Source organism: Phocoena phocoena, chromosome 3, assembly GCF_963924675.1.
Source record: "Phocoena phocoena chromosome 3, mPhoPho1.1, whole genome shotgun sequence".
In the NCBI taxonomy this organism is placed as follows: domain Eukaryota; kingdom Metazoa; phylum Chordata; class Mammalia; order Artiodactyla; family Phocoenidae; genus Phocoena; species Phocoena phocoena.
Genome location: NC_089221.1, coordinates 127,598,988 through 127,626,045, shown reverse-complemented (window position 1 = coordinate 127,626,045; position 27,058 = coordinate 127,598,988). Strand labels below are relative to the sequence as shown.

Genomic DNA, 27,058 nt, shown 5'->3' with positions numbered 1-27,058 from the left:
TTGGTTGGTTATTTGAGGTTTTTGTTGTCTATATTGCTCATTATTTATTCTACCTGAGGTTTTCCAGACATGGACCTTTGGCTTGATATTTTTCATTGTTTTTGGAAAATTCTTAGTCAAATATTACTTCTACCTTGTTCTCTACTTTCTTCTGCCTGTATGACTCCAGTTGCATTTATGTTTGTCTGTTTGTCAGCATCTAATGACTGCTTTATTTATTGTGCCAATAATTTGTTTTAATTCTTATACATACATTCATGGGTAAAAAGACACTATAGTGTGCCTATAGTGTGCCTTTCTTATCCTGTCTTCATCTGGTTTTGTTATCAAGTTAAACTAGCTTCACAGAATAAATTAAGATGTAGTTCCCTCCTTTTTCATATTCAGAGATTTTGTAAAGGATTGGAATTAACTCTTTTTGAAATTGTTGGAGAATTGCCTATATAACTGCTATACTTGTGCTTCCTATAAGAGAAGGTAATAACTATTTTTGCAGTTTCATTTATTGTTATAGAACTATTTAGGTTTTTTATTCTTGATATATTTTAGTAAGTTATATTTTATCAGGAACAGTCATTTCATCTAAGCTGTTGAATTATCAATATAAATTACTTGATGGTACTCTCTTACTATATTTTAATCTATACTGGATTGGTAGTTATGTATTTTTTTTTAAATTTTATTTATTTATTTATTTATGGCCGTGTTGGGTCTTTGTTTCTGTGCGAGGGCTTTCTCTAGTTGCAGCAAGCAGGGGCCACTCTTCATCGCGGTCATCGCGGTGCGCAGGCCTCTCACTATCATCGCAGCCTCTCTTGTTGCGGAGCACAGGCTCCAGACGCGCAGGCTCAGTAATTGTGGCTCACGGGCCTAGTTGCTCTGCGGCATGTGGGATCCTCCCAGACCAGGGCTTCAACCCGTGTCCCCTGCATTGGCAGGCAGATTCTCAACCACTGCGCCACCAGGGAAGCCCTGGTAGTTATGTATATTTAAAACTCTCTTTTGGCTTTCTTGATTCTCTCCATTTTACCTTTGTTTTCTAAATCAATCATTTTTATTACTTTCCTTTGTTTTCTTAATCTACTCTTAGTGCCTTCCCACTGCTTTATCGGGAATAATTTTGTTGTATGTTTCTTACCTTCTTTTTTTTTGTTTTTAATTAATTAATTTTTTTAACATCTTTATTGGGGTATAATTGCTTTACAGTGGTGTGTTAGTTTCTGTTTTATAACAAAGTGAATCAGTTATACATATACATATGTTCCCATATCTCTTCCCTCTTGCGTCTCCCTCCCCCCCACCCTACCTATCCCACCCCTCCAGGCGGTCACAAAGCACCAAGCTGATATCCCTGTGCTATGCGGCTGCTTCCCACTAGCTATCTCCCTTACGTTTGGTAGTGTATATATGTCCATGCCTCTCTCTCGCTTTGTCACAGCTCACCCTTCCCCCTCCCCATATCCTCAAGTCCGTTCTCTAGTAGGTCTGTGTCTTTATTCCTGTCTTACCCCTAGGTTCTTCATGACATTCTTTTTTCTTAAATTCCATATATATGTGTTAGCATACAGTAGTTGCCTTTTTCTTTCTGACTTACTTCACTCTATATGACAGACTCTAGGTCTATCCACCTCATTACAAATAGCTCAATTTCGTTTCTTTTTATGGCTGAGTAATATTCCATTGTATATATGTGCCACATCTTCTTTATCCATTTATCCGATGATGGGCACTTAGGTTGTTTCCATCTCTGGGCTATTGTAAATAGAGCTGCAATGAACATTTTGGTACATGACTCTTTTGAATTATGGTTTTCTCAGGGTATATGCCCAGTAGTGGGATTGCTGGGTCATATGGTAGTTCTATTTGTAGTTTTTTAAGGAACCTCCATACTGTTCTCCATAGTGGCTGTACCAATTCACATTCCCACGAGCAGTGCAAGAGTGTTCCCTTTTCTCCACACCCTCTCCAGCATTTATTGTTTCTAGATTTTTTGATGATGGCCATTCTGACTGGTGTGAGATGATATCTCATGGTAGTTTTGATTTGCATTTCTCTAACGATTAATGATGTTGAGCATTCTTTCATGTGTTTGTTGGCAGTCTGTATATCTTCTTTGGAGAAATGTCTATTTAGGTCTTCTGCCCATTTTTGGATTGGGTTGTTTGTTTTTTTGTTATAGAGCTTCATGAGCTGCTTGTAAATTTTGGAAATTAATCCTTTGTCAGTTGCTTCATTTGCAACTATTTTCTCCCATTCTGAGGGTTGTCTTTTGGTCTTGTTTATGGTTTCCTTTGCTGTGCAAAAGCTTTGAAGTTTCATTAGGTCCCATACATTTATTTTTGTTTTTATTTCCATTTCTCTAGGAGGTGGGTCAAAAAGGATCTTGCTGTGATTTATGTCATAGACTGTTCTGCCTATGTTTTCCTCTAAGGGTTTGATAGTTTCTGGCCTTACATTTAGGTCTTTAATCCATTTTGAGCTTATTTTTGTGTATGGTTTTAGGGAGTGTTCTAATTTCATTCTTTTACATGTACCTGTCCAGTTTTCCCAGCACCACTTATTGAAGAGGCTGTCCTGTCTCCACTGTACATTCCTGCCACCTTTATCAAAGATAAGGTGTCCATATGTGCGTGGGTTTATCTCTGGGCTTTCTATCCTGTTCCATTGATCTATCTTTCTGTTTTTGTGCCAGTACCATACTGTCTTGATTACTGTAGCTTTGTAGTATAGTCTGAAGTCAGGGAGCCTGATTCCTCCAGCTCCGTTTTTCGTTCTCAAGATTGCTTTGGCTATTCGGGGTCTTTTGTGTTTCCATACAAATTGTGAAATTTTTTGTTCTAGTTCTGTGAAAAATACCAGTGGTAGTTTGATAGGGATTGCATTGAATCTGTAGATTGCTTTGGGTAGTAGAGTCATTTTCACAATGTTGATTCTTCCAATCCAAGAACATGGTATATCTCTCCATCTATTTGTATCATCTTTAATTTCTTTCATCAGTGTCTTATAATTTTCTGCATACAGGTCTTTTGTCTCCTTAGGTAGGTTTATACCTAGATATTTTATTCTTTTTGTTGCAATGGTAAATGAAAGTGTTTCCTTAATTTCTCTTTCAGATTTTTCATCATTAATGTATAGGAATGCAAGACATTTCTGTGCATTAATTTTGTATCCTGCTACTTTACCAAATTCATTGATTAGCTCTAGTAGTTTTCTGGTAGCATCTTTAGGATTCTCTATGTATAGTATCATGTCATCTGCAAACAGTGACAGCTTTACTTCTTCTTTTCCATTTTGGATTCCTCTTATTTCTTTTTCTTCTCTGATTGCTATGGCTAAAACTTCCAAAACTATGTTGAATAATAGTGGTGAGAGTGGACAATCTTGTCTTGCTCCTGATCTTAGAGGAAATGGTTTCAGTTTTTCACCATTGAGAACGATGTTGGCTGTGGGTTTGTCATATGTGGCCGTTATTAGGTTGAGGTAATTTCCCTCTATGTCTACTTTCTGGAGGGTTTTTATCATAAGTGGGTGTTGAATTTTATCAAAAGCTTTTTCTGCATCTATTGAGATGATCATATGGTTTTTATTCTTCAGTTTGTTAATATGGTGTATCACATTGATTGACTTGTGTATAATGAAGAATCCTTGCTTTCCTGGGATAAACCCCACTTGATCATAGTATGACCCCTTTAATGTGTTGTCAGATTCTGTTTGCTAGTGTTTTGTTGAGGATTTTTGCATCTATGTTCATCAGTGATATTGGCCTGTAGTTTTCCTTCTTTGTGACATCATTGTCTGGTTTTGGTGTCAGGGTGATGGTGGCCTCGTAGAGTGAGTTAGGGAGTATTCCTCCCTCTGCTATATTTTGAAAGAGTTTGAGAAGGATAGGTGTTAGCTCTTCTCTAAATGTTTGATAGAATTTGCCTGTGAAGCCATCTGGTCCTGGGCTTTTGTTTGTTGGAAGATTTTAAATCACAGTTTCAATTTTGGTGCTTGTGATTGGCCTGTTTATATTTTCTGTTTCTTCCTGGTTCAGTCTCAGAAGGTTGTGCTTTTTTAAGAATTTGTCCATTTCTTTCAGGTTGTCCATTTTATTGGCATAGAGTTGCTTGTAGTAATCTCTCATGATCCTTTGTATCTCTGCAGTGTCAGTTGTTACTTCTCCTTTTTCATTTCTAATTCTGTTGATTTGAGTCTTCTCCCTTTTCTTCTTGATGAGTCTGTCTAATGGTTTATCAATTTGTTTATCTTCTCAGAGAACCAGTTTTTAGTTTTTTTGATCTTTGCTTTTGTTTCCTTCATTTCTTTTTCATTTATTTCTGATCTGATCTTTATGATTTCTTTCCTTCTGCTAACTTGGGGTTTTTTTTGTTCTTCTTTCTCTAATTGCTTTAGGTGTAAGGTTAGGTTGTTTATTTGAGATGTTTCTTGTTTCTTGAGGTAGGATTGTATTGCTATAAACTTCCCTCTTAGAACTGCTTTTGCTGCATCCCATAGGTTTTGGGTCACTGTGTTTTCATTGTCATTTGTTTCTAGGTATTTTTTGATTTCCTCTTTGATTTCTTCAGTGATCTCTTGGTTATTTAGTAGTGTATTGTTTAGCCCCCATGTGTTTTTATTTTTTACAGATTTTTTCCTGTAATTGATATCTAGTCTCATAACGTTGTGGTTGGAAAAGACACTTGATACAATTTCAGTTTTCTTAAATTAACCAAGGCTTGATTTGTGACCCAAGATATGATCTATCCTGGAGAATGTTCCATGAGCACTTGAGAAGAAAGTGTATTCTATTGTTTTTGGATAGAATGTCCTATAAATATCAATTAAGTCCAACTTCTTTAATGTATCATTTAAAGCTCGTGTTTCCTTATTTATTTTCATTTTGGATGATCAGTCCATGGGCAAAAGTGGGGTGTTAAAGTCCCCTACTATGATTGTGTTACTGCCCATTTCCCCTTTTATGGCTATTAGCTTTTGCCTTATGTATTGAGGTGCTCCTATGTTGGGTGCATAAATATTTACAGTTGTTATATCTTTTTCTTGGATTGATCCCTTGGTCATTATGTAATGTCCTTCTTTGTCTCTTCTAATAGTCTTTATTTTAAAGTCTATTTTGTCTGATATGAGTATAGCTACTCCAGCTTTCTTTTGATTTCCATTTGCATGGAATATCTTATTCCATCCCCTCACTTTCAGTCTGTATGTGTCCCTAGGTCTGAGGTGGGTCTCTTGTAGACAGCATACGTATGGACCTTGTTTTTGTATCCAATCAGCAGTCTCCGTCTTTTGGTTGCAGCATTTAATCCATTTACGTTTAAGGTAGTTATAGATATGTTTGTTCCTATTACCATTTTCTTAATTGTTTTGGGTTTGTTATTGTAGGTCTTTTCCTTCTCTTGTGTTTCCTGCCTAGAGAAGTTCCTTTAGCATTTGTTGTAAAGCTGGTATGGTGCTGCTGAATTATCTTAGCTTTTGCTTGTCTGTAAAGGTTTTAATTTCTCCATTGAATCTGAATGAGATCCTTGCTGGGTCGAGTAATCTTGGTTGTAGTTTTTTCCCTTTCATCACTTTAAATATGTCCTGCCACTCCCTTCTGGCTTGCAGAGTTTCTGCTGAAAGGTAAGCTGTTAACCTTCTGGGAATTCCCTTGTATGTTATTTGTTGGTTTTCCCTTGCTGCTTTTAATATTTTTTCTTTGTATTTAATTTTTGATAGTTTGATTAATATGTGTCTTGGTGTGTTTCTCCTTGGATTTATCCTGTATGGGACTCTCTGCACTTCCTGGATATGATTGACTATTTCCTTTCCCATATTAGGGAAGTTTTCAACTATAATCTCTTCAAATATTTTCTCAGTCCCTTTCTTTTTCTCTTCTTCTTCTGGGACCCCTGTAATTTGAATATTGGTGCATTTAATGTTGTCCCAGAGGTCTCTGAGACTTTCCTCAAATCTTTTCATTCTTTTTTCTTTATTCTGCTCTGTGCTAGTTATTTCCACTATTTTATCTTCCAGGTTACTTATCCGTTCTTCTGCCTCAGTTATTCTGCTATTCATTCCTTCTAGAGAATTTTTAATTTCATGTATTGTGTTGTTCATCATTGTTTGTTTGCTCTTTCGTTCTCCTAGGTCCTTGTTAAACATTTCTAGTATTTTCTCCATTCTATTTCCAAGATTTTGGATCATTTTTACTCTATCATTACTCTGAATTCTATTTCAGGTAGACTGCTGATGTCCTCTTCATTTGTTTGGTCTAGTGGGTTTTTACCACTGTGTGTTTCTCTGTCTTCTTATTTTGCTTAACTTACTGTGTTTGGGGTCTCCTTTTCACAGGCTGCAGGTTCGTAGTTCCCATTGTTTTTGGTGTCTGCCCCCAGTGGCTAAGATTGGTTCAGTGGGTTGTGTAGGCTTCCTGGTGGGGGGGACTAGTGCCTGTGTTCTGGTGGATGAGGCTGGATCTTGTCTTTCTGGTGGGCAGGACCACGTCTGGTGGTATGTTTTGGGGTGTCTGTGACCTTATTATGATTTTAGGCAGCCTCTCTGCTAATGGGTGGTGTTGTGTTCCTGTCTTGCTAGTTGTTTGGCATAGGGTGTCCAGCATTGTATCTTGCTGGTCGTTGAGTGGAGCTGGGTCTTAGCATTGAGATGGAGATATCTGGGAGAGCTTTCACCGTTTGATATTATGTGCAGCTGGGAGGTGTCTGGTGGACCAATATCCTGAACTCGGCTTTCCCACCTCAGAGGCCCAGGCCTGACAACCAGCTGGAGCACCAATACCCTGTCAGCCACACGGCCAGGTACGTGGGGAGTTTCTTACCTTTTGGGAAGTCTGAGGTCTTCTGCCAGCGTTCAGTAGGTGTTCCGTAGGAGTTGTTCCACATGTAGATGTATTTTTGATGTATTTGTGGGGCGGAAGGTGATCACCACGTCTTACTCCTCTGCCATCTGAGGGTCTCCCAAAAAGCCCAATTTTTAAAAATAGGCAAAAGACTTGAACAGTTACTTCAGAAAAGAATAGTAGTTTGCTAATAAACTCCTGGAAAAGTGCTCAATATCTTCAGTCAATGGAGAAATGCAAATTAAAACCACCAATGATATATCATTTCACAGAAATGTCAAAATTAATGAGTAAAATACAAAAGACTATATCAAATGTTGACAAGGATATAACCCAACTGGAACACTCATGCATTGCTGGTGGGAGTATAAAATGTACAGCCCCTTTGAAGATCTGTCCAACAGTTGGTTATATAATTAAATTTGCATCTTACCCTATGACGAAACAATTCCACTCAGGCACTTATCCAAGAGAAATTAAAGCATGTTCACAAAAAGATTCAAAGAAGAGTGTTAGCAGCCCGGTTCATAATAGCCCCAAATGGGAAGCAACCTAAATGTCCATAAACAGTAAAACGACTAAACAAATTATAGCATATTCCTACAAAAGAAGCAGCTTTTATACTTTTTAGACAAACGATAAATTTGTGAGGTATCAACAGGACAAACTTAGGCTTTGGGTGCTTAATTAGTGAAGAATCTAAACAGATTTGGGGCTTGGGTAGTGAATTAAAGAAGTAACAAGGTTTCTTTATACAGGATTCTCAGGCTGAATTCCCTATCTCTGGCAATAAGTGTGTCCTTTTACCTCCAGACGTGGGGAGGGCACCTTTCACATGGGAGATTTATTTCCTGCCTTCCGGGAGACAGGAGGGTTGACATGTCCCTCTTGTGTTAGCCGCTTCTTAAATAACTGTAATTCAAAATAATGTGCCACTGTGGAATATTTGGGAGCAGCCTGCCCTGGACCCCAACAGTTTATACTTTTGCTGGATGCCTGACAAATCTTAGCTCACATTATGATTACCACCCTTCTTTTCTCTCTTCCCCGAACCCCTTCCTTCTCCTTCTCCTTTCCCTTTCTAGTGTGTATAATGTTATCTCTCCTTATCCAGTATTGTTTACTTTTTAGAATTTTTAGTCCATTCATACAGTTGTTGAAAAACTTTGTTGTCCCACATCAATTTGCCAAGTGTATTAGTTTCCTAGGGCTGCCTTAACAAATTTCCGCAAACTTAGTGGCTTAGAACAAGGGAAAATTATTCTCTCACAGTTTTGGATGCCAGAGGTCTGAAATTAAGGTGTCAGCAGGGCCACACTCCCTCCAGAGGCTCTGGGGGACAATGCATTGCTTGGCTCTTCTGTCCTTTGCTGGCTCTGAGCATTCCTTGGCTTGTGGCCACATCACTCCCGTCTCTTCCCCCATGGTCAGATTGCCTCTTCCTCTTCTCTCTGTGTGTCTCTCCTCTATGTGACTTTCATAAGGATGCTTGTCTTTGGATTTAGAACCCACTCAAATAATCCAGGGTGATCTCTTTATCTCAAAATCCTTAACTTAATGACATCAACAAAGACCTTTTTCCCAAATGAGTTCACATTCATAGGTTCAGAGAATTAGGAAGTGGACAAAGCTTTGGGGGGTCACCGTTCAATCCATTACACCAAGAAAGAGTATTAGTCCCTTTTGAAAGTGTCAGGCTTCTTGCAACAAAATGAAAAGTTGTGGTTTATTAGCCTAACTTCCCATAAGTTCAAAATAATTTAGTACTAAGTATGGAAAAATTGAAAATAAGAGCAATCTACTGCCCTGATGTTCAGGGATTCCATAAATCATTCTTTGGCCAACTGCGGTTCGATTCCTAGAGCACAAAATATCTTCATTTTTAGTTATGCATTCTTTGTTATACATGTCCCAGATAATTGCCGTGAACAAGTGACACAGCAGCAGTCATACTGAATTTTTTCTAACAACAACAATAACAACAAAACTTTAAGTATGTTTTCTGAGGTACAAATCTTGATTAAAAGTAATGAAGTATAAAAAACCCCAGTAGTGGAAATTCTAAAGCCACTAATAACAATTTAAAGATTCATTAATATATATTTCTTATACTGTTGTGATAAAGTGAGTTCATTTATTGGGCCACAGAATGGGGGGTGAGCCCACAGCCCAGCCTACATCACAGATCAAAACCTCAGTCATTTATTGGAAACACCCACAAGGAACCCTGACATTCACCAATCACAACCCTCCAACTCAGCCTTAGCTAGCTTACCTTACCCTAATTTCTCCTCAGACTGTTTAGCTGTTGCGATATTGTAATTTGTAAGAAATATATATACTTGGTCATTCAGATGACCAAAATACGTTCCTCATTTTACTTGGTCTTCATCCACAGTTGTCGCTTTCAGCTCCCCAAACCTTTGGAATTTCCTTAGCAATAAGAGCAATACTCTTTTGTTATAATATTTGGTCTCGTTCTCAGTTCCTGAAAACCCTTCAGAGCCATAAAGGTGAAATAAGTCTTGTCATTATTCATAACAAGCCCCTTTTCACCACTTCTGGGTTATGTTCGTGAGGTGATTTTTGGAAAGCACTTAAGAATGGGGGCTGGCTGCCAGGAATAGAGGGGTGGAACATTCAGTCCCACCTCCTGATTTCTGGGTACGGGAGAGAGGCTAGAGGTTGTATGAATCACCAATGGTCAATGAGTTAATCAATCACGCCTATTAATGAAACCTCCATAAAAACCCAAAAGGAGGAGGTTTGGAGAGCTTCCAGGTTAGGGAACCAGAACATTTTTCATGTTCTACCTTACCCAGCCCCAAACTCCATGAGGACAGAAGCCCCTTTGTTTGGGACCTTGCCCTATACGTCCCCTCATTTGGCTGTTGATTCAAATCCTTTAATATCCATTGTAATAAATGGGTAATGTAGGGAGTAAATTTCCTGAGGTCTATGAGCCGTTCTAGCAAATTAATCAAACCCAAGGAGGAGGTCATGGAAACCCCCTGATTTATAGCCAGTGGGCCAGAAGGACAGGTAACCTAGGCTTGCCATTGGCATCTAAAATAGAAGGTGGTATTATGGGACTGAGTTCTTTACCTGTAGAATCTAATGCTATTCCCAGGTTCCAGAATTGAACTGAACTCTTGGACACCTACTGGTGTCTGAGAATTGCTTGTTGGTGCAGGGAACGCCCGCACCTCCACAGCTCACATGCACTTTGGATCTGGGTCCAGGAGCACAGAAAAGCTGTCTCTTACCGTCTCCCACCCCACTTCCACCCCAGCCTGCTCACCCTTTCCACTCTCCTGCTCATGCCCTGGGAATGAGTGTTCCCTGAGGTATTTGGGTGAAACCAATCTAGGGAGACCAATCCAGCAGAACTGCCCCACTTGTATCTATATTCTCTACGACAGAGCTAACAATCCTCCTTTGTTTTTAGGTAACATAAGCATTGAGTATTTACACAGGCCCGGCTCTCTGTAAATATTTTAGGTACAGAGCCTGACTTAATTCTTCCAGTGGCCCTGCAGAGATCAACAAACCTTCCCTTTAACTAATGAGGGCAGTAAGACTCCGAGACAGCTACTTTCAAGAACACACTGGCGGAGCCAGATGGGAATTCAGTCTGCTTGACTCAGAAGTTTGTGCATGTAAACAATTCACTGTATAATGGTGGCTGTCCAAATTTAAATACATACAATAATTTTTATGATTTTCATAAAAAATGTTAGAGACCTGCTAACACAGAAACTTTTTTTCTAGCATGTAAATCTTTATGGGAATTGAAGAGCTTTCAATACACCTCAATTAAATTATTTGTGTGATTTGGACAATTTAAAAGTTGCTACTTCAACTTTTGGGATTAAGGGTTTCAAAGGCAATTTTATTCTTATCATTTCATCTCACAATACTTTTCCATTCTTTCTCTTTAGCAAGAATTATGTAGAGACCTGATTAAAGTTTTATCTTAAAGATTGTAAATGGTTTTTTGCCCTCTTAAAAGTTTAGAAGGCAATTTCTGTGAAGAAATAAAACTGGAAAACTTTGTATTTTATTGTGAGTTAGTTATGAAATAATTTCTGAAGGGAGAAGTACAATTTTAATATTAGTACTAAGGACGTTTATTAATTTAGTGCCAATCCTACAGGGTGCCAGTGGGGAAGTTTTCTGCTAAACTCACTGCTTTAACTAGTGGTTTTTAAAATCCCACCCCATTAGGATCATAGGCCTTTAGTGTTTTTACATTATTGGCTACCTTATAGTTACCATTATTGAGAGACTCCTATGAGTCAGACACTGGCCAAATCCTTTACTTACATTATCTCATTTAATCCTCCCCACACTCAGAAGTAATTGTCATGACCATCAGACAGGCTCGAGAAACTGAGACTCATTCATATAGATCACATTGATTATTTGCTGTATTTTACCTTTTCACCTTGCATTTGTGGCCTCATTTAGTACTCATAACAGTTCTGTGATGTAAGTATAATTTTACATCTGTCTTACAGGTGAGGAAATTGAGGCTCAAAGAGTCTGTGTTACTTGCCCACAATCATAAAGCTAGTGAATCGCGAAGCCAAGATTCTTCAGGCCCTTGCTCTTAATCTCTGGCTATACTGTCTCCCGGAAAGGGAGGGAGGGAGGATGACAGCCAATGCCTAATGCAAAGTGTGAATCTTTCACTTAGAGAAGATGAGGTAAGTCATGATAGCTATCTTCAAATTGTTCAGACATTGTCACAGGAAAAGGAAGTTGATCTCTTCAGGGTGGCCCCAAGAGGGCCGAGCTGGTGCCCCTGGGTCCCCACCTCTCTCTCACTGAAGGAAGAATTCTAACAGAACAGCTATCAAGGGGTCATTTCAGCAAGAAGAGGACTCCTTTTCCCTGGCACTTACTTCTCCAATTTTGACCTGTTCACTGATCACCCATAGAGCTTGTTTTTACAAAGCAGACACTCAAGAACCCTCTGCCAGGGACTCTCAGTAAGTGTGAAGCAGAGCCCTGGAAGCTGCGTGTATAAGCAAATGCTCCTGCGTGAACCTGAGGCAGGTGGTCTAGGGCCACACAGGGAAATACCAAATAGGCAACAACTGGCAACCCCAGGGTTAATAAGGGGATTCCTTCATTACAGGGGAGGTTGGACTGGATGGTCCCTCTGTTACCTCCAGAGTGTCTGAAAGCAGAACTGTAAAATAAACTCTTGAGCTGCTAGGAATGTGATGGGATTGACTCTGGAAACTTCTGTGAGCTGACTGTTCCGTGTGAAAAAAGAGCTGTATCACCATCTGGTGCACTGCCTGAAAGTCTTCACGTTCAGTCACCTAGAACCTTGGAAGGATTTTCTCATTGAATTCTGATACCCTCTGCCTTACAGACCAGGAATCCGACTCAGAAAGACTGGGCAGCACACACGGCCTTGGCCGCACACCCAGCAGTTCCCAGTCTACTGATTCTTATTGGATTCACATCAGCACCATGAATGCCTCACACCTGGCAGTATCTCTCCCAACCCAACTAGATTCCAAACTCAGCTTCCAATGCACGCATCCAATTAGCAAAATCTAAATCACACGTGAATCTCTGGCTAAAGTTTAGTTAGGAAAATGGGAGTTTTTCACATTCAGTATAGTTTTTCACTTTCTAGCCTCTGCCACCCAGGAAGGCATATTAGAAAACAACAACAAAAAAAACTGGAATAGATGCTGAGCAAACCAATCAGAATCTTGTCACATATATCTATCCCCCTTTGACCATTTTCTCCGAAACCTTCCTCTTACCTCTATACTACATTCTATTCCTGGAAAGAGTTGTCTGTTCCCACTGTCTCCAATTCCTAACCCCCGATCCTTCCTTTGCTCACAGAGTACGACTGCATCCCTCTCCTAATCAGTTCACATCACATGACCTTTCCCGTCTCCCTGTTTTGTCATTCCCCCCCTTCCCCTTCCACTCCTCTTTAGCATTCTACCACTTCTGCATTAGTACCTCACTCCTCCCAGTCTAATTATGCAGATAATCCCCCCAAACATAATCCCAGCTATAAAATCTTTCCCAGGTTTCCAACTGCATCCTGCAAGTACCCACCTGAATATCACAAGCACCCCAAACTCAACATGTTAAACCCGACACTAAAGTCATCTCACTTCCAAAATCTGTTCTCCCTCCTGCATTCTGTGTCTGTGTAAACTGCACAACTATTCACCCACTTACTGAAGTTGACTTGATTGTCCTCTTTCCCTTTCTATTCCTATATTCGATCTGTCCCTAAGGCCATAAATTCAGTGGAATCCTCTTCCTGAGTTTAATAGGTGCTCTTTAAAGAAAGGCTTCAGACACGCTCACTCTGGCACTTTATTGGAAATTAGTTAGGTACATCAGTGAAATCAGATCAACCTAAAAGCATCATTTTCACACAATAATACCCCAATAATCTGTGCTATCTTCTTACATAATTTAACAAATCCCCAGACGCTCCTTATTTCGGTCAAAGAGCTTGAGTGGTCCAGAAATCTCTCTATACATATAAATATAAATTGTAGCATTTAAAATAAACATCACTGTTTGAGTTAGTTCCAAAGGTGCTGCGAACATCTCGTACCTTGGAATGGTTGCAGTGCTGGTGGGAGGGGATGAAGGGAGTACACATTATGCGGTGGACCTAATTACAGCAGGGGCTGGGGCGGAGGGGCACACAGGGGACGGGGCGGGCGCTGGGTATCCTGAAAGCTGGCCAGGGAACTCAGCCACCCTGCATCTGCCAACACTGCTTGAGTGTCAAAGCTATAGGACGCTAATGCAGAAAGAAGCCCATCGCCCCAGCTCCCTTGGCATTGCCAAGAAATGTGAGAGCCCCTCCAAACTGCAGATTCCGGTGTCCTGGGAAGATCCACCCATCTCCCTCCCCCTGCCATGCTCAATTCCCTCCCAAATTAGACAACTCAAGGGAGTGGCACCTCAAAGAAAAGAATGTTGAGCCACATGCTGTTGGTCCCTTGGAATGATGACAGGGTACCTTTGCTTGCCTTCATCTTAGGGGCACTGGGGAAGACTGCTCTGCCCCAGGGTCTCCCTCACCACCTTGAAGACCCTCATCAGCAGCTAGGGTCTTTGGTTCTTCAAAGCTTCTCAGCATTTAGCAGTAACACCTGTGTATCTACTCATCAACAGCTTTAACCTCCACTAGGTCATTGGTTCTCACAACCCCATGAGGTAGGACGGGCAGGAATCATGATCCCCATTTGGAAAGTAAGGAGCCTGGAACTCATAGAATTAAGTCCCTTGACCAAACTCACACCACTGGCCAGTGGCAGAATCAAAACCAGAACTCAGGTCTCCTCACATATCGAGCTCCAGTGTCCATGCTCCAAAGTCCCTCCTGCGGCTCTTCTGAGAAAGGGAAAGAAGCTGGGGGCAGGGACTCTGTCCTCATCCGTCACCTGCCCCTCTTGGGAGGTTCTCAGACGGCCCCATTGAGGACAGGATGAGTCCGCATGCGATAGATGATGACCGCAGTGGCCGGGCACAGCAACAAGGAGGTCATGATGACAATGGTGGCCAGGATGATGAGGACAATGACCCATATGTCCAGGATGTGCTTGGGAAGCACGACTTCCATGGGGACCTGGCTGACGGCATCCATGCTGCTTCACCCTGCAACAGGCAGGAAAGAGGAATTCACCATTTTGTACCCCAGGAGTCAGAAGGTAGGTCACTTACCAGCTGCTGTGTACTCGTTAATGTTGCCTGATCAATAATAGTAACGGCCTCATTTACTGTGGGCTTCCTATGTGCCAGGCCCTATCCTAAGCACTTTACATGTATTAACTCACTTAGTCCTCACTTCAACCACCAACCCTTTGCGGTAGGGACTATTATTGTCATGCTTTTTTATTTCTTGGCCTTTATCTTCAGTTATTTCCATTTTGGAGATGAAGACTCTAAAGCCTTAAAAGATGTAGATGTAGTTAATTTCCCCAAGGAAGCAAAGCCAGGTGGGTGGGACTCCAGAGTCTTCATGTTTAACTATTAAACTATCATACCACCAGTCTGTTCCCTCATCTGTAAAATGGGAAATTCATTGTTTTTGGTCCCACACCCCTTCTCCCTTTCTCCTGGTAACAGGTCCTCCTCTTTTCTGAAGAACCTACCCTTTCTGTGTGGTTTAGTTAGGGCACACACCTGAGCACAGGGAAGCACATGTGACCTAGGCTTGGCCATTACAAATCTCCATAGCCTCAATTCAGGAATAGGCAAGTGATCCAGGCTAGGTCAACCAAAGCCCTCCCAGGGCTTTTATTCACAAACTATTGGGAAAGATGATTCTTTCTGCTGGGATTGCTAAACTGAAAGGATATGAGTCTGGAAAGGATGGGCATGGGGCTATCTTGCCCACATGTGACAGCATGTCCTAGAGATGGAAAGAGAAGTGGAGTCCTGACAACCTCATTTGAGTACCTGAACCCAGCCAGTCTGACACCATCTGCAACCTCGGACGGCCCAGATATATAAGCGAATAATCCTCTAGTTTTGCTAAAGCCAGTGTCAGTTTGGTTTCTCTCACTTGCAGTTAAAAGAGTTCTGATGGATAAAGATGTAAATCAGTTGTTCCCAAACTTTTTCGATTCACAGCACCTTCAGTAATTTTCTCACAGCGCTCTAGGCCAAAAGAAATACCTAGCAGTTCCATTTATTACGTAGTTAGGTTCAATTTAATAAACATTTATGTCCTAACAAATGAGTAGCTGTTTGAAAATATAATACACAGAAATTGAAAGAAAAAATTTGTATTTCATTCTTAGCCAGTTACTTACGGCATGTGTGCGACTGTGAGGCATTGCACAACTTTTCAAACTTTGGAGTCAGATGGGACGATGCCGTGCTTACTTCCTATTCCACATTCATTTGTGTGCTGTGCTTGCAGTATCATGGCAACTGCTGAAACTCAGCATCACAAAATATAGCATCACCAAAAGGAATGTAGTATGATTAATGTTAGACTGTAAATTATCTTGAACTAGTAGTTTGCACAATGTCTGAGAGTTGTCAAATATCAATATTCCTGTCAAAAATTTTAAAGATCCCACAGCTCCCAGACACACACTTTTCCAATGAGTTCACTGCGGCTCCCCAGGGCTCAGCGCACAACCCGGGAACCACAGGTGCAACGTGTTCCCTGCCCAGAAGTCACAAGGCCGGAATAAACAATCTCCTACAGTTCCTTCTAGATCAAAGATTTATAATTCTGTGATTCAAGGTCCCAGGCAAAATCCCCAATCCCAGTTCTATTTCCTGCTTTTACCTAAATCAATAGCTTTTCCTTTTTAATGCCTTTGGCTCCATACCCACTGTGGCCACATTAAGTAATTTTACTGATTACCATACCCAAGGTACAGTCTCCAAGATATGCATACATACTAGGGTGTTTGTTTCTGCGCTGTCTGCTATAGCAACCAACACAACGCAAGTATCCATAAATAGTAGAGTGTATCCATATAATGGAACACCAGGGAACAATTTTCATTCATTTGTTTAACAAATACACAGTGCTTGCTACACACCATGCACGGTTCCAAGGGTGTTACAAATATTAACTTATTTAAAAGTTATTATCAAAAAGAATGATGATCTGTAGTGAGCTCCAAAATAGTCCTAAGTGGGGAAAAAAATAAAGTGCAGGATAATGTGTATAGGATAACTCCTTTGGTTCAGATTTTGTAGAATTAAGTAGATAGACAGGTGAGGATATATAAAAGTAAAATCATTTATAAGCAGAATCCGAAGAAAATGTGAATAGTGATTACCTTTGGGAGTTGGACTAGGAGTGGGAAAAGTTCCTGCTTTTCATTCTTCATTTTTTTTATACTGTTGAGTTTTATAAACATGAGCATGTCTTACTTTTAATTTTTTTTCAAGTCAACTGGTTGATGGAAAAATGGGCTTTTTTGTTTTTGTTTTTTCTTTATTAAAAAAGACTAAATACACACACATACAATTTTCAAGCCAAATAAAATTAAAGTATGAGACTAGATTAGTGGTCACCAAATGCCATATACCGTGCTAAGTGAGAACCACCTAAGGACAGTTTAAAAAACGTTGCTTCGGGGTCCCATCACAGACTTACTGAATTAGACTCCAGAGGGGCCTCCCCCACTCCCATTTCCCAGGTGATTTGAATGTGCAGCCCGCTTTGGGAATCCCTGATCTCTAAGCCCTCTACCACTCTTCCTAGCCCCATGATTTGGGAACTGATTCCTCCGTGCTCTGTAGCCAGTCTAAGTCAGATGCGGGCACATTCTAGGATGGAGGAGAAGCCTCTAGCGAGGCTCTCAGGGCCACAGGATTATAAGGCAGGGGGCCTGCCCCGGAGGAAGAGGCACAGGCTGGCCCTGCCTCAGCCTCAGAAACATGGTCACTTTCTCCAAGGTCTAAGGCATAGAAGCGTGAGTCACAGGAGACGCACACTGTTAAAGAGGGACGGGGTGGGGAAAATCATTCGTTGTGGTCTCCTGATTACATCAATAGCTAGCTTGCCTTGGGCCAAAAGAACCACACAAAAGCCCTTTCCGGTAAACCCATTAACATCAAACAGTCTCTGTAACTCCAAATGCCAGGAACACATAATCTCCCTGGCTGATTTTCATAAGGAAAACCTGTCATTTACGGGAACTCAGGCTTCAGGGCTCATCCACAAGCTAGAACTAGCCTTGTTTCACAGGTGGCAAAATTGAAGCCCAAAGGTCTTCCCCCACCTTCAAGCCCACCCGCTTCCAGAATGATCACTCAAAGACATCAATCTGATCAGATCACTGGCCCTAATTAAAACAAAACAGAACAAATCGATGAATAAATGAAACTTTGTCTGTAACCTGTATTCCAGACTGTACCACTATTACTTTTTCACACATGAAATTGTTTAAAACCCAGTCACAAAAACAGATAAAATTGGAGCTCCTCTAGACTGCTGGGGAGTGCTCAGCGAGAGGGGTTTGGGGTCCTATCCAGTAAGCAGAGCTGAATCCTTAGAGGCCCTAAGCACTAGAGATTAGGGTGCCCACCCCCTTCACATATATAATTCAAACTCAAATCAATACTAAGCCGTAACACCAAAATGTACATGTTATAATGAAATTAAAGTCATTTTTTTCTTCTAACTGAAAAGATCTGAGAACATAACTTTTCCCAGTTGTTTTTCTGGTGTCCCCACTTAGCACAGCCTGCTCACTTGGTACAGCACAGCTGTTCAGCTGCTCCTTGACTCCTTGGGCTCCTCAGAACACAGATTGAAAGTCACAAGCTGTGATGTTCTCCAAGGGCCCTTCAGGGCTCTAAGGCTGGCCATACACGTGGCCAGGAGTCAGAGGGCACAGGGAGCTCCCTCTCTCTGTTTCAACCCTCTCAGTCCTCCAGCGTGTTCTCTGATGAGCTGTTCCCTCCCATGTAACAGAGGTTCCAGTAACTTCCACCTTTCCCCACTGTGAAAGAAAAGATATTTTCCCCCAAATGAGAACTACACAAACCATATGTTCAGCACCATTAATGGCATGCTAGAAAAATTGGCTTGAGAAAAAGCAGGACTCGCTGACTTCTGTTTGACCTCATCTGGCATCTGGGTGACTGGCTCCTTGTGAGGGCATAAAACTGTTTCTTGGTACATCTAATGAATAACTATAGATCAATATGCTTATTGTTTGCTTTGCAGATATATTACTTGTGATTTCTAATGAATACATCAAGTTGGAATATGGCACAAGCCATTCATGTCACAAATGTAACCTTATCATTGATAAAAATATAATGTTTTTATGACCACGGAAGGTAAACCAGCAGTCAGGCCTAAATTCTTGTTACTTCAAACTGGTATACTTTATCTATTTGCCTCATTAATAAATAATAAACTTTAACATATGTTCGATGTGTTTGTCTAAGAAACTATGTTAAAGTCACCCTGAGCTGACAAACAAAGGAGCCACTGGCTCCATCAGCCACTGACACCATCTAGGCCCTACACCACCTGCCCTGTGACCTGGAGACATCATGGCTCCACTTTAGACCATGAGTTTAAGCAATGGAAAAGTTAAGAATCCCAAAATGACTATTTTGTATCCATTAATAAGACTAAGTGTAAGGGCCAAAAAAGAAAAAATGGTAGTTCCTCCAGAGGAGGAAAACACTGTACCTTCTCCAAAAGTGGGAAACTCATCCCATCTATCAAGTAGTCTGTTTGGTCCAGTCTAGGAAGGAAAGCAGAGGTTCCCTGCTGCCTGCTTCAGAAACATCAAATTTTACTTTTGGGACCATTTTTCTTAAGTAACTGAAAGTTCTTTTACAAAAAAAAAAAAAGAATCCTTCCAGTCAGTTCTATCATATGGCAAATTTTCTAGTGCCAACAAAAAAATATACATTTCATAAATTAAAATTTCCTACAAGTCAGGAGTTTTAGAATAACCAAATTCAAAGTGACTAATCTGTGCTATCTATCTACCTTTCAATTATGAGACTCACTCCCCAACAAATAACTTTCACCTCTCTGACAGAACACTAATAGTTTTTGGTTGAGCACTCTCAGGACTAGTAACTCTGTCTAGGGTGTTCATTCATTCATTCACTTGTTAAGTACTTGCTATATACAAGATACTCTCTTAGGAGTTACTATTATTTACTCAAAAGACATAACTCTTTTAACTCCAAGGAGCACAAAGAAGTTAAGTATCCCTCCCCTTAAACACAGAATTACACAAGCCAGCATGTGTTTAACAAATACCAACTGCCTAGGACTGTGCTAGGCCTTGTCCCATACATTAATTTATTTAAACTTCACAGTAATCCTGTGCAGGATATATTATTTTACAGATGTGGAAACTAAATCTGACAGAGGTTAACTGGCTTGTGATCATAAAATTAGTAAACGGGATTCAAACTCAGGTCTCCTGACCCTGTATTCACCACTACGTACAGCTACCTCCAAAGCACCCACACAGACCCAGGAGTATGAACAGGGAGATGCCAGATCCATAGCTCTCTTTTAAGCCCAGGTCAGACTATTACTGTTTTTGGTCAAAGGGCATTCTAGATTTAGAGAATTAAGAAAAGGTATGCACAGAAATAGAGCAAACAATCCTAAAATGTGTATGGAACCAACAAAAGATCCTGAGTTGCAAAACAATCTGGAGAGAGAACAAAGCTGGAAGCATCATGCTCCCTGATTTCAAGCTATATTACAAAGCCACAGTAATCACAAAAACATGGTATTGGCATAAAAACAAACAGATCAGAGAGCCCAGAACAGAATAGAGAGCCCAGAAATAAGACCACACATATACGGTCAATTGATTTACTACAGAGGGGGCAAGAATACACAATGGGGAAAGGACAGTCTCTTTAACAAATGGCATTGAGAAAACTAGGCAGCCACATGCAAAAGAATGAAATTAGATTACTATCTTACAACATGCATAAAAATTAACTCAAACTGAATTAAACACCTGAAACCATAAAACTCCTAGAAGAAAACATAGACAGTAAACTCCTGTACATTTGTCTTGGGAAGGATCCTTCAGATCTGACTCCAAAGGCAAGGGCATCAGAAGCAAAAATAAACAATAAAAAAAACTGCATTAAACTAAAAAGCTTCTGCACGGCAAAGGAAACTATCAACAAAATAAAAAGGCAACCTATTGAATGGGAGAAAATATTTGCAAAGCATATATCCAGTAAGGGGTTAATATTCAAAATATATAAAGAACTCATACAACGCAACAACAACAACAAAAATCTGATTTAAAAAATGGGCAGAGGATCTGAATAGACATTTTTCCAAAGAAGACAAACAGGTGGCTAACAGACACATGAAAATATGCTCAACATCACAACTCATCAGGGAAATGCAAATCAAAACTGCAATGAGATATCACCTCAACCTGTTAGAATGGCTATTACAAAAAAGACAAGAAATAAGTGTGGGCAAGGATGTAGAGAAAAGGGCACCTTTGTACACTGTTGTTGGGAATGTAAATTGGTGCGACCACTATGGAAAACAGTATGGAGCTTCCTCAAAAAATTAAAAATAGAACTACCATATGATCCAACAATTCCACTTCTGGGTATTTAGCCAAAGAAAACAAAAACACCAATTTGAAAAGATATATGCAGCCCTATGTTCATTGCAGCATTATTTTTAATAGCCAAGATATGGAAACAAACTAACTGTCCATCAATGGAAGAATGGATAAAGAAGGGGAGGTGTATATACACAATGGAATACTACTCAGCCATAAAAAGAATGAAATCTTGCCGTTTGTGACAATGTGGATGGACCTTGAGGGTATTATGCTAAGTGAAATAAGCCAGTCAGAGAAAGACAAATACCATTTCATTTCATTTATATGCGAAATATGAAAAAAAAATGAACAAACAAAACTAAACCAAACCAATAGATACAGAGAAGAGATTGGTGGTTGCCAGAGGGAAGAAACGTCAGAGAGTGGGTAAAATGGGAGCAGGGGGTCAACAGGTACAAACTTCCAGTTACAAAATAAATAAGTTGTGGGGATGTAATATACTGCATGGTAACTATAGTCCAGAGTATTGTATTGCATATTTGAAAGTGATAAGAGAATAAATCTTAAAAAACCTCTCATCACAAGAAAAAAAAATTTGTAACTTTGGTGACTAGATGGTAACTAGAATCATTGTGATGATTATTTCACAGCATATACAAATTTTGAATCATGTACACCTGAAATTAATATAATGTCATATGCTAATTACACCTCAGTTTAATAAAAGAGAGATGCAATCTACAAAGATCAGGACTTCCACTTCTGTTAACGACAAACTAGATAATTTCGACCAATCGTCTTACTGAGGACTGGAAAAATTAGGCCCCCCAGAAATCTGCTCAAAGGCACTAAGTAGCAAAATAATGAAGAATGACCAGGCTAAGATCTGGAAGAAGACAGAAATTCAGGGAGGTGAGCCTGGCATGTGAAGCAGCATTTCCGTTAGTGGAGGATAGAGGCTAAGCAGTGTTTCTGACAGACTCAAAAGTACAAGACTCCCAAGACAGAGAAAGCAAAACCCCTGCATTTTGAGTTTGGACTTCAAAGAGCACTCTTAGTGCTAAGAGTGAACAAGAAGTATACCAATCCCAGAGACTGCAACCCCAGCTTTGAATCTTCACAGTCCCTGAAATTGAATTAAGTTTGTTCCAGATCACTAGTACCTTCAGGTCTTTGGCAGAAGCAAACTTAACATCCTCTCTAGAGGAGATAACATCACAATTCAAACTTTCATTCAAATTTCAAATTTTTTATTCAAATGTCCAATCATGACCAAAAATAAGCAGCAGTGAAAAAAGGCAAGATGCCTAGAATGGAACCATCAGAAACAATAGACAATAGAAAAAGATTTACAGGGCTTCCCTGGTGGCACATTGGTTAAGAACCCACCTGGCAATGCAGGGGACACGGGTTCGAGCCCTGGTCCGGGAAGATCCCACATGCCGCAGAGCAACTAAACCTGTGCGCCACAACTACTGAGCCCTCATGCCACAACTACTGAAGCCCACATGCCTAGAGCCTGTGCCCTGCAACAAGAGAAGCCACCACAATGAGAAGCCCGTGAACTGCAATGAAGAGTAGCCCCCACTCACCACAACTAGAGAAAGCCCACGCTCAGCAACGAAGACCCAACGCAGCCAAAAAAAAAAAAGAAAAGATTTACAGGGGCTCCAGATATTGGAGTTGTCAGACAGACACACACTTTAAGTAACCTTGATTACTATGTTTGAGGACAAAATAACACAAGATTGAAAATTTTCACAGAGAACTGGAAACTATAAGAAAGAACACAACAGATTTTTGAAAAGAACAAAATAGAAATTCTGGAACTGAAGAAAACAGTTAATTGAAAGAAAAAAAACCTCAATGAATGGACTTAACAGCAAATGAAGCATAGCTGAAAAAAGAATTAGTGAAATGGAGGATCAGAGAGAAAATATAATGATGCAGACAAATAAAAGGGTGAAAAATACAGAAAACTGGGTAAGGGGTATAGAGGAAACAGTGACACAATACAACATACACGTAACTGGAGTCCTAGAAAGAGAGAAGAGAGAATGGGGCAGAAACAACATTAGAGAAAGAAAAAACTAAGCTGATGAAAGACATCAATTCACAAACTAAAGAAGCCCCATGAAGTCCTAGCGAGATAAATAAAATGAAATCCATAGTTAGGTGCATTATAGTAAATCTGCTGAAAGCCAGAGACAAAGAAAAAAAGATTATCTTCAAATGAAAACCAGTTAGACTGAGAGCTAACTTCTCAACAGAAACAATGTAATCTAGAAAGCAGAATGATTTCTTTAAAGTGAACAAAAATAACTGAAAAGTATTAAGATGAAATAAAATTTCGGATAAAAATACAGGATTTAAATATTCAATAACAGTAAATATAAATAGCAGAAGAAACAGAATTAAAGTGTTCTGATTTTCTGGCATTGTCTGGGAAAGGGCAAGATAACCAAATAACATTGGACTTTGTTAAATTAAGGATGTATATTGTAATCTCTAGGGTAGCCATTTAAAAGTAGCAGAAAACAAGAAAAAGAGGGGGAAAACAGAACAGGTGGGACAAATAGAAAGCACATAAAAAGATAGTAAATTTAAACCCAAACTAACAAAAACTATCAGAGCATATAAAAATATAATTTTTTTTTACAAGAGACACATGGGGATTCAGAAATGTTGAAAGTAAATGGAAACAAGAAATACCATCTATCACAAATTTTGGAAGCTAGTAGAGCTATCTTATCATCAGACAAAGTAGACTTTTAGGCAAAAAGTATAACTAGAGATGCCAAAAGATAATATGATTTTTAATTTTAATATACCTAATCTCAGAATTATAAGGAGAAATGGACAAATTTACAATTATAGTGGGAGAGTTCAACATATCTCTCTCAAATACTGATGGAACAAAAAGATTTTAGAAATCACCTAAGGACACAGAAAACTTCTTAAATTAGTAGTTTTCTACAATATATAATTTCAAGTAGAAAAACTAATTTAAAATAAAAAGTTAACATTTAGATTATTTCCTCTATGAATAACTATGTATTCATTAATGGTATTGGAAGAGAATAACTTGGAGAGTAATTATATTAGAATAAAGGGAAGCATAACGTATTGCATTCAAAAAGCAAGTTCAAAGCAGAGTAGTTTTAGTGTAGGAACAAGTAAGTTTTAGAACTTATTTCATACATTAAGTCATTTGACCTGACTCAGAAAATAGAGAGCTGGCTCTAGTATGCTCCAGTTACAACTGTATATAGGCTATTTCTGTAAAGCAATGACAGTAAGCAGAAGTCTAAGGTGGCTTCCATAATCTCCATTCCCTGGTGTTACCCTGTGATTAGGTTAGGTCACATAACAAGGGTGAAGGGATTTTGCAGATGTAATTAAGGTTCTAGAATTGCTTACTTTAAAGTAATGGAAAAGATTACCCTGGGTGGGTCTGACTTAATCAGGTAGAAGTCCTTTAAAAGAGGGCTGAAGCTTTCCCTAGGTCAAAGATACTCTTCTGCTGGCCTTGAGTTGCAAGAAACAAATCTACCCACAACCTGAAAGAGCTTGCAGGCAGATTCTGCCCTAATGGATCCCCCAGATGACAGTGAGGTCTGGCTGACACCTTGACTGAAGCTCTGTAAGGACCCAGCTAAATTGTGCTTGCAATCCTGACCCAAGGAAACTGTGAGATTCTGAGTGTATGTCTTAAGCCACAAAATTGTGGTAATTTGTTATGGTAGCAATAGAAAACTAATACAGCAATACTGTATCCTACTGGGTTTGTTCCGTGGAGGTGAAACTTCTACAAAGTAATGGTATTCTAGAAATCTACACAGAATTTAGACACTATCTAGTTTAAACCACATAATCTACCTCCCATTTTACAGATGAAGCACATGACTTGCCCAGGGTCACATAGCAAGTTAGTGGCAGGACCCAGGGGAGAACTCAGGCCTCCTGATTCGCAGTGCTCTCTTCAATTCCATCACTATCCTGTTTCAGATGGGAGCTGGGAGAAGACGGTGGGGCATCGGGTTGGAGAGAGCAGTGATAGAGAATAAGCTAATATAATGAATGAGAGCCAGCCAGGCTTCTTTTTTTTTGTATTGAAGTATAGTTGATTAACATTAACAATGTTAACAATGTTGTGTTAATTTCTGCTATACAGCAAAGTGATTGTTATACATATATATATTCTTTCTTAAAGTATTCTTTTCCATTATGGTTTATCATAGGATACTGAATATAGAGTTCTCTGTGCTATACAGTAGGGCCTTGTTGTTTATTCATTCCATGTATAATAGCTTACATCTGCTAACCCTAACCTCCCTCCCCCAATCCCCTCCCTCTTGGCAACCACAAGTCTGATTTCTATGTCCATGGTCTGTTTCATTTGTGTCATATTTTAGATTCCACATATAAGTGATATCATATAGTATTTGTCTTTCTCTTCTGACTTACTTCACCTAGTATGATAATCTCTAGTTGCATCCATGTTGCTGCAAATGGCATTATTTCGTTCTTTTTTTATGGCTGAGTAGTATTCCATTGTATATATGTACCACATTTTCTTTATTCATTCATCCATCAGTGGACATTTAGGTTGTTTCCCTGTCTTCGCTATTGTGAATAGTGCTGCTATGAACAGAGGGGTGCGTGTATCTTTTGGGATTAAAGTTTTGTGCGGATATATGCCCAGGAGTGGGATTGCTGGATCATATGGTAATTCTATTTTTAGTTTTCTGAGGAACCTCCATACTGCTTTCCATAGTGGCTGGTACAGGCTTCTTGACTGTACCTTTTTTACTATATAAAAACCTAAGGAGACCTTTAGGCCCAGAGCCCTAAACAATTTCCCCAAAGGTGAGGCAGGGAGATAGTTTTCCAGGACCACACACACACAAACACACACACACCAAAAGCAAAGCAAAGCAGTGTCCTGTCAGAAGCACTCATGGATATAGTTCCAGCGTTTGTATTTCATCCCTTTGACTTAAGGTCCAAATGCAGATCAACCCAGTGAAGAATGTAATGACTAAGCCTTGTAACTTATTTACTCCTCACCTTGGGTAAGAACATCAGAGAAGAGAGGGAGAGACAATGGAATCCTACTTGTAGTGGGAGATTCCACCAAATTGGGGGGGAAAAAAAAGCCAACATGCATAGAGGACAAAAGACTAGGAGAGGAATGGACTTTGCCTGGGTTCCAGCTCTGCCCCAGCACTGATTTTACCCAACACAGCTCCGTTCTCCTCACAGATTGCCTTCCCTCTCTACTCAGTGGTATAGGTACTGAATAAACATTTCTTAAGTCAGCAAAGCCCCAAGCTCCTGTAATCTGGTAAGGTGATGGAAGCTCTTAGAGTAGAGAGAATACTTGGAAACAGCAGGGAATTAGCTCCTAAACACGCAGACTGCAGAGCAGTGTTAGAAGCCCAGTCTTAGAGGCCAGTCGGCTTGGATTTAAATGTGGCTGTACCGCTTTCTAGCTCACCTACCTTGTATAAGTTACTTTAACTTCCTAATGCTTCCATTTACTCAGCTGAAAACAAAAACAAAAATGGGAAAGTAATAGTATCTGCCTTGTAGGGTTAGGAGAACTCCATGAGATAATCACATATAGTACTTAGCAGTGTTCTGACAACAGTAAGCACCCTACAAATGTTCGTCCTATGATTAATAATTCCTGACCATAGGGACTCTCTGCAAATATCCACCCCTTTGGCTAGAGTTTGTTAGCATCCCTAACTTGGACTGTGATTAATAATTCCTGACCATAGGGACTCTCTGCAAATATCCACCCCTTTGGCTAGAGTTTGTTAGCATCCCTAACTTGGACTGTGTCTTTGCTTTATCAACAAAGAAGATAGATGCTTAATCCATATTAACATTTTTTTTAAGGGAACGCTATTTATTATTATTATTTTTTTTTTTTTTTTTGGCTGTGTTGCGTGTTCGTTTCTGTGCGAGGGCTATCTCTAGTTGCGGCGAGCGGGGGCCACTCTTCATCGCGGTGCGCGGGCCTCTCACTGTTGCAGCCTCTCGTTGCAGAGCACAAGCTCCAGACGTGCAGGCTCAGTAGTTGTGGCTCACGGACCTAGTTGCTCCACGGTATGTGGAATCTTCCCAGACCAGGGCTCAAACCCGT

At 39.9% G+C, this 27,058-nt stretch overlaps 1 protein-coding gene across 1 annotated transcript; it reads right to left on the bottom strand.

The window, feature by feature from the left end:
- Nucleotides 1-14,303: 14,303 nt before the first annotated feature.
- On the bottom strand, nucleotides 14,304-14,486 carry SMIM3 (small integral membrane protein 3). Its single transcript, XM_065875562.1, has one exon. It carries the CDS (start codon nucleotides 14,484-14,486, stop codon nucleotides 14,304-14,306), a length of 183 nt encoding a protein of 60 aa, XP_065731634.1.
- Nucleotides 14,487-27,058: the final 12,572 nt, after the last annotated feature.